Source organism: Malaya genurostris, chromosome 2 (assembly GCF_030247185.1).
Source record: "Malaya genurostris strain Urasoe2022 chromosome 2, Malgen_1.1, whole genome shotgun sequence".
Lineage (NCBI taxonomy): Eukaryota > Metazoa > Arthropoda > Insecta > Diptera > Culicidae > Malaya > Malaya genurostris.
Window position 1 is genome coordinate 330,963,899 of NC_080571.1, and position 9,151 is coordinate 330,973,049.

Here is a 9,151-nt window from a genome sequence, read left to right on the forward strand (position 1 = left end):
TGGCATGTCGCAAGAATTATGTTGATTCGTTAGATACAACAGGAGATATTCACGATCAAAAACTTATCACTCTCAGAGGGTAAATTTTGAAAAGGCGCCCCATAGTGAAGTAAGCCGTATTCACGACAAAATTCAGTATACAAGAAGGCGTCAACACGGTGAACAATTATAAACACGTATAAAAGACGAAGAATCATATCGACACTCCCGACAACAGCAACGAGAACTGCGTTGACAGAGTGGATGAACGAAAACGCGATTAGTGAACCAATTGCTTCTCAATTGGATAGTCATGAGAATACTTCTCTTCCGTAAAAAAGGATTCCACAAAAATTGTCTTATTGATTTTATTTACTTACAATGTGACATTGATCATCTGTATCTTCATCCTACTTCGGTGCACATGACCGACGGCTAGTTTACACATCTTTGTTATCTAATAACATCTCTGGCGAACGTGTCAACCATTTCAAATACTGAATGAATGGCGCTCACTAAGAAAGTAAACACCGGCTGTGAACCACACACAAGTAAGTGAATATTCGTTCAAACAAATCTAATTCGCTGAACAAACTACAGTGTCGTATCTTTTCTCAGAGTGCAACACAGTTCTACCAATTCAGTTTAGTAGGTTAAGTAGAGCAAAATAAAACAGTCACTCAAGTTCGGTCCGTGAAGAATAGAACAGTCGCAGGCGGTTACCGCGCAGACTCCTCACAAGTCGTCACGTTAGAATCTAGAAACGCATCTCGAACAGATGGCCAACTTGAGTGATCTCATATCTATCGAAGAGTGCGTTGAAGTGATAAGAAACTCCGTTGCGGCTAAAAATGATACCGTGAAGGTTTTAAAATACCGGGTGGATAAAATAGGCGGGCAACTCGGTTATCTGGGAGAATACGCTTATTTAATCGCCACGGTTGAAGAAGTTAGCTAGTTTGTCCGTTTCTGATCTCACAAATTTTTAAATGGAAAGATTAATTACAGGAAAATGAAAAACCCAAAGAATTGCAGTATTTCATGAAGTTCCTACCTTTTACGGATCCTAAACAGCGTGCGATTATTGAAGAAATTGGGATGTTCAAGAAAGAAGTCATCACCTATCGGGAGCTGTTCTCGGAGTTCAATCAGGATCCGAGAAAAGTAACAAAATGGCGGCCGTCCTGTTGGCTTATGCGAGATGATCTTTTGGTCATGGAAGATCTTACCTCCATGGATTTCCTGTCGATGCCATATCGGAGTGATTTCAACAAATTACACATGCTTAAAATTTTTGACTCTATGGCGCAAATGCACGCATGCTCGCTCGATTTGGAGTTTAACCAGATGAAGGGAGAGAAACTAGATGTCAAATTTGGGCCAATGTTGTATGAGACAACATTCACGAAGGAAAGTTCGTGGTTCACGGCTGGGTTGATGGTAGGTTGTGTAGATTTGTGCCATAATAAGTACATTAAACTTTTATCCATTTCAAGGGTATTGTGGAAGTTGCACTGGAAGGATCTAAATATGCACTCAATACATCCAATAAAGAAAGAATTTCGTCAGAAATGGTTTTGGAAATGGACAAAATCTATGAGCTGATGGAACCAAATGACCGGTTTCAATCGGTTGTAGTTCACAAGGACCTATGGTTCAACAACATGATGTTTCGATTCGAGAAGGATCCGAATAGTGGCACGATAGACTATGACAAACCAACCAGTTGCGTTTTGATAGACTTCCAAATTGCGAGATATTCTCCACCGGCAATGGATTTCCTATGCGCATTGTACCTGCTGACACGACGGGACCACCGAGATCAGTACTACGAAACTTATGTGGAGTATTACTACCAAGCATTGGGTACAAAACTAGAGAAACTAAACCTCAACATAAGCGCAATTCTCCCTTGGAATCAATTTGTCGAGAGTTTAGAGCACTATCGATTGGTGGGACTGCTTTGGTCAGGAGTTCTACTGGGTTTTGTTAATCTTCCGGAGGGATTTCTTAGTGACTTACACGTCAACGATCCTAAAGCTTATCACGAGTTTTGTCTTGGATGTCGCGGTCAAATCATAATGGATTTTTTCCGAAAAGATTCCTACTACCGGGAACGATTGTTGGACACTGTGGAGGAAACTTTAGAGTATATGTTTAATTTCCAATGAAGTATTCTATGGATATTCTTAGATGGCACATATCATAGTACTGTAATCACTCTGACAGCTAAACACCAAAAACTCCAAAGTGATAAATAAACGGCACGACTCACAGTGGTTTGAATCAATAAAAACGTGGACATAAACCAGTAGCTGCCAAACCGTTCTTTTAATGCATATAGTTGCTTTGAAGAAATTATTTACAAATATATACCGCGTAATTTGATCCTATCATTAATTTTTCATGGCCTACTTTGACAAAAAATGTAACCATAACTTTTTTTTCTGAAGAGATAGAAATATTTTTTCTTCTACAAAGTTTTAGAACTATTAAAAATAATTTACTTTGTCAAATATACCAAAAGTCTAGGTCGCAGCGTTTCGGATATACAAAGCGTTTTTATGACAACCCCCTTAAAATCAGTTTTTTATTCATAAATTGTTTCGAGTTATTTTATTATGCATACTTTGTTCGGAATAATTGTAGAATTTATAAAATCGCATATTTTTGTTGAAGATAGTGCATAGGTTTGTTCTTTCCTGGCAAAGTTATGCAACATTTTACCTTTTTTTTTTTTACCTAGGATAAAACCTTGCACCGAAGCGAAATATGCAACTTTATGCAGCTGATTTTTACAAAATTTGTAGGAAAAGATGTGCCCAATATCATAAAAAAAAATCTAAGTGGAACTCGGTGGAACTTTTTTTTTAGGTCTTTTCAAAGTTAGTTTTAATTACTGAATTATGGCAACCCCCTTAAAACTAGTTTTCTAGTCATAACTTGTTTCGAGTTATTTTTTTATGCATACTTCGTTTGGAATAATTGTAGAAAATATAGAATTTCATAATTTTTTAGAAGCTGATGCATAAGTTTATTCTTTTCTGGAAAATTTATGCATAATTTTACCTTTTTTTACCTAGGAAACCTTGTGCCGAAGCGAAATATGCAACTTAATGCAGCAAACTTTAATAATATTTATAGGAGAACATGTACCTTATCCAATTTATTTTCCAATGAGCATATCTTGAGTACTCTTCGTGTGACTCATTTTCACTATGGCCATGTTGAAACCATGAATGGTTAAGAAACAGAGGGCGCCACGCGTCTGCTATTTCTGTAACTCACTTTTGCAGTGAGCGTCGCCCGATCAACATCTCGTCTTAAAAATCGTGTTGCTTCGCGATAACTCAATTTATTTACACGTTTAAACATGAAATCTCTTCGTAAAGATTTGTACTTTAACAATACTTTATCATATTTTGTCTAGAAAACATTTTTCCATTTTTTAAATATGTGTTGAAGTTTTGATAATTTTTCGGATTTTCAATAATTAAAACTAAATTTGAAAAGGCCTAAAATTGCATCTAGTTCCACATAGATTTATTCTAATATTGTCAATTATGAAAAGTAACAAAATAAAAATCGCAACAATTTTGAACTTGTTTATGCGTGTTTACGCGCGTCCAGACTGGTAGTCGGAAATAGGATAGAAATATCTTTGCATACATGCATAGCATGTATAGTAATAATCCATGGGGTATTTCACACAAAGCCTTTTTTCAACAGCCTGTAAAATATAACAAAGATACAAAAATTCGTCCAAGGCATGAATGTACGGTTTTTTCTTAGGTTTCAAATAAGCGATTCCATAAAACATCCTTTATAGTTCATTGAATGAAAAAAGTTAAAAATTAATAAACAATTAAAAAAAATCCAAACTTGGGCACGAGGGAAAACAGCCGTGAAAAAACGATGACAGATGTTTTTTGTAGACTCCTAGTAGCGTCTGACCCACTGATTTCGAATATTTATTACAAACCTATCAAAACTGGAAAAAAATTGTCACTGGAAGCACTGGATATGCTAGAACTTACAACAGAACAAGAAATTAGCGATACGGAAAACTCGGACGATAGCGTGACTGATACTGATTGATCGAATGCAATGCGACTAAGTGACATATTGTAATGATTTATTAGGTAACATTAACTACCTAGTTGATTGATTAGGTTGTGATAAGTATTGGTAAAAGTTACTCAATTAAATGCTAACTTTGTAGTAGATACTTAGGTAATAGAGATAAATTCTACGTAGGTAAATCCAAAAAAACTGTTTTTATAATAAAGCGAATATCTCAAAAAATATTTTTTTTACATTATTCATATCTTCAGCAAAAATACTTGAAATGTTTTTTTCTTTGAAATGAGATAGAAAAAAAAATTTCGTCAAAAACAAAATTATATTTTTTCGAAATCGGTACTACCCCCTTAACAAAAATTAAGGTGCTACTTTCAAAAGAAGCTTTATATAATTTTGTAAAACTTCTTCGAAGACACGTTACCTCTTAAAAATCAGTGAAAGTATGTACAGACTTGTGACCGTCTTTTTCCAGTTTTGGACCACTGTGCGCCCTCTGTTTCTTAACCATTCATGGTTTCAGCATGGCCATAGTGAAAATGAGTCACACGAAGAGTACTCAAGATATGCTCATTGGAAAATAAATTGGATAAGGTACATGTTCTCCTATAAATATTATTAAAGTTTGCTGCATTAAGTTGCATATTTCGCTTCGGCACAAGGTTTCCTAGGTAAAAAAGGTAAAATTATGCATAAATTTTCCAGAAAAGAAAAACTTATGCATTAGCTTCTACAAAATTATGAAATTCTATATTTTCTACAATTATTCCAAACGAAGTATGCATAAAAAAATAACTCGAAACAAGTTATGACTAGAAAACTAGTTTTAAGGGGGTTGCCATAATTCAGTAATTAAAACTAACTTTGAAAAGACCTAAAAAAAAAGTTCCACCGAGTTCCACTTAGATTTTTTTTTATGATATTGGGCACATCTTTTCCTACAAATTTTGTAAAAATCAGCTGCATAAAGTTGCATATTTCGCTTCGGTGCAAGGTTTTATCCTAGGTAAAAAAAAAAGGTAAAATGTTGCATAACTTTCCCAGGAAAGAACAAACCTATGCACTATCTTCAACAAAAATATGCGATTTTATAAATTCTACAATTATTCCGAACAAAGTATGCATAATAAAATAACTCGAAACAATTTATGAATAAAAAACTGATTTTAAGGGGGTTGTCATAAAAACGCTTTGTATATCCGAAACGCTGCGACCTAGACTTTTGGTATATTTGACAAAGTAAATTATTTTTAATAGTTCTAAAACTTTGTAGAAGAAAAAAAATTTCTATCTCTATAGAAAAAAAAGTTATGGTTACATTTTTTGTCAAAGTAGGCCATGAACAATTAATGATAGGATCAAATTACGCGGTATATATTTGTAAATAATTTCTTCAAAGCAACTATATGCATTAAAAGAACGGTTTGGCAGCTACTGATTTATGTCCACGTTTTTATTGATTCGAACCACTGTGCGACTGTGCCATTTGTTCCTTGTATCTATATACCATAAAATCAAGTCAACTGCAGAAGAATACATGAAGTTTTACTGCGGAAAAACAGACAGCGGATCTAAATAAATAAATCGGCAGCGATCTTTGTAAATAGGAAAGTTGAATGAGTCCCTCCATAGTAGATTGCGGAGGCACAACTAATAAATTTGCAATAGCTGCGTATTTTAATGTTGATCGGACTAACGCACATCAAAGAGTCTTCAGGCTGCATGTATTGCAGGTTATTGGATTTAGCGTTTTCGCGCGGTTTCTTCTCAGATTTTGATACGATGGCGCGGATTTCGCGCGAATTTCAAGAAACATTGCTGTCGAATTGATGAATTTTCACCTTGATGAAACAAAAATTTACGAGGAGGAGGCTCTAGCGAATAGTTTCTTCAGAGGACAAAACTTCGATTTTCTGCACTCCGATCTCGAGTTTGGCAAGAAAAGAAACGAAGAAGAAAACGTTGAAACATTTATCTAGTGCTGGGCCCAAGGATGGCTTTTATGTCATACCAGAGAATACCGCGTAACCTCGGAAATCCGCGTAAAAAAACTCAAATGGAAGAATTTGTTTTGATGCCAAATGTCTTAGAAATGCATGAAACGTCAAGATCTGGTGTAATCCCAAAAAAAATGTTTTTGTAAAAATCGACTTGGGAAAATGTTGAGATTTCCGAAATCGAAAGATTTTTCGTGCCCAATGTTTTAGAAATGCATGAAACGTCAAGATCTGGTGTAATCCCAAAAAAAATGTTTTTGTAAAAATCGACTTGGGAAAATGTTGAGATTTCCGAAATCGAAAGATTTTTCGTGCCCAATGTTTTAGAAATGCATGAAAAGTCGAGATCTGTAATCTAAAAATCAATTTTTTTATATCGAAAATTTTCTAAGTGTCGAGAGTTGACTTAAAAAAAATTTCTAGATAACACCAGATCCCGACGTTGCATGCATTTCTAAGACAAAACAAGCAAACCGCGTAGCTTCGGAAATCCACGTGAAAAATCCGCGTGGAAAAGACCTCAGTATACACCGATTTCTCTGCTGCGTTCGACAAAATCAATCATCGATCTCCAAGTTAAGTAGACTAGGATTTAACGGATAATTTTTCAATTGGATTCGATCATATCTAACTAGTCGTGAAATGATACTGAATATAGGAGACTGTACAACTTCACCATTTGCTTTGAGCTGTGGAATTCACCTTGGACCGTTTATATTTTTATTGTATTTCAACGATTCAAATTTTTCGTTCAAGTGTATGAACTATCGTTCGTCGATGACTTCAAAATATTTCATATAATCAAATCTGCAGCTGACTCAGAGTTTTCATAGAAACAATTTTATAATTCAGCTAATTGGTGTAACATCAACAAAATGGTTTTAGATGCCTCTAAATGCTAGTAGCAAAAAGTCTATATTCAGGTTCGACTATAATATTCCACAAACTTCTTGAACGCGCATCATCTGTTAAGGACCTGGGTTTTCTTCTGGATTCCAAGTTTTAATTTTAAGAAGCACATAGAGTTCACTATCTCCAAAGCCTCTAAGCTATCAGGATTTATTGTCCGCGTCACTAAAAAATTCTCTGATGTACATTGCTTGTAAGCTCTGTATTGCGCTTTAGTTCACTCAACTAGCGAATATGTTGCGGTTATCTGGTCAGCTTATTACCAAAACGACACCCAACGCATTGAAGCGATTCAACGCAAATTTGTCCGATTCGCCCTCCGACGTCTTCCATGGAGATAACCTTTATAGCTTGTTCGCACTATACCGGGACGGGACCATCCGGGACGTTTTTTTCCTCATCGGCGATGACTGAGCTGCCGGCGTGTATTGGAATCCCGAATCCGGGATAAAATCCATTTGGTTGCCGCCGATATTCCTCGCCGAGTTTTTCGCACCGTCGATTCCAATACATACACACGCCGGTAGCTCAGTCATCGCCGATGAGGAAAAAACGTCCCGGATAGTCCCGGATGGGCCCGTCCCGGTCGTATAGTATAGTGCGAACAGGCTATTGAACTTGCCGAGTTGCCATGACAGCTGCAAACTGATTGGTCTCGATTTATTATCTGTCTGTCACGATGTTTGTAAGGCTAGTTTTGTGGCAGACCTACTTCAGTCGCGAATCGATTGCTCCGAGCTATTTTTTCTTCGGAATCCCTATGCTAGAACTAATTATGGATATTGAGGAGTGTATCGATAAGTAGTTAGCAACATTCAAACAGTTATTATTCTGAAATGGCTTAATTTTTTGCAGCGTGTTTTGCGGTGACATGTTTGTTTACATGTCAATAACAGCAATCGATTGGTTTCGGTACGGTTTTTCGTTTCAATGATGAGTCGAATTGATCCGGAAACGCGAAAGAAAATTCTGCACACTTGGTGCTCAGAAAGTGGTGTCACGTACAACGAAATTGCAAAACGGGTGAAAGTGCACCACATCAGTGTCAAAAATATTATCGAGAAGTTTGGTAAGACCCTTTCCATGAAGGATTTGTTCCGATCCGGTAGGAAAACGGGTCCCAGTCAGCCCGGCCGGGTCTTAAATGCGGTTGAGTACATCAGGAAAAACCCATCGGCGTCGACGCGGGATTTGGCCAAGCAGTTCAACACCAGCACCAGTTCAGGCCAAAACAAGAGCACGAAAACTGTATAACCGGATTCTACAGAATAAAGACGGATGCATCCTGATCGACGACGAAACCTACGCCAAGGAAGACTCTCGAGCGCTGCCCGGACCGCAACATTATACGAAATCGGTGTACCAGGACCTGGACGACGCTGACACCACGGTGGCGATGGAAAGTTTTGGGCAGAAGGTGTTGGTCTGGCAAGCAATTTGTACCTGTGGTTTGCGGTCGTCGATTTTCTTCACGAAAGGCACACTGTACAGAAAGCATAAGGCTCCTCCTCTTTTCTGGCCGGATTTGGCTTCAGCCCACTACGCCAACTCCGTTCTACAGTGGTTGTCAAAAAAGAATGTACAATTCGTGAAAAAGGACATCAACCCACTGAACTGCCCGGATCTTCGGCCAATTGAAAGGTATTGGGCAATTGTCAAGCGGCACTTTCGGAAGCAAGGTACAGTGTCCCAAAACATGCAGGAGTTAAAAAAAACTGGAAAGCTGCCACCAGGAAAGTCACAAAAGTAACTGTGCAGAATTTAATGAAGAATGTCAAGTCCAAAGTGCGAGCGTTTCACCGAAACTAGGATTTTCTTCAATATAATCAGTGAAATGCATGAAAATGTAATTTTTCTACAATATATCGAAAACTGATGTCAAAATATGTTTTTTTTCGCTCTTTTGTTTAATAATCAATGTTGCTAACTACTTTTCAATACACTCCTTACTAGCATGTGCCGCATATTTAACAAATGTTTCAATTTTTTCGGCTTTCATTTATCACTTAATGTTATCAAGAAATCGTTTCTCATGTTATTGTCTCATTAGATTTCGTTACTATCGAAGCAATAGATTTAAGGAAATGTTTTATTTGGATGATTGTAATCTATTGATGCAAAAGATGAGGAGGTTTTATGCCAGCTGGAGAGCAAATTTGACAGAAACTAACTCCAGTGGGCTTTTC

General features: G+C 36.9%; 1 protein-coding gene across 1 annotated transcript; it reads left to right on the forward strand.

Annotated features, from left to right (window-relative positions):
* The first annotated feature begins 387 nt into the window (after positions 1-387).
* LOC131431550 (uncharacterized) lies at positions 388-2,380 on the forward strand. The gene is made up of 4 exons (XM_058597333.1): positions 388-530; positions 598-928; positions 988-1,419; positions 1,476-2,380. Exons 2-4 carry the CDS (start codon positions 758-760, stop codon positions 2,148-2,150), a joined length of 1,278 nt encoding a protein of 425 aa, XP_058453316.1. The 5' UTR covers positions 388-530; positions 598-757; the 3' UTR covers positions 2,151-2,380.
* The last annotated feature ends 6,771 nt before the right edge of the window (positions 2,381-9,151 follow it).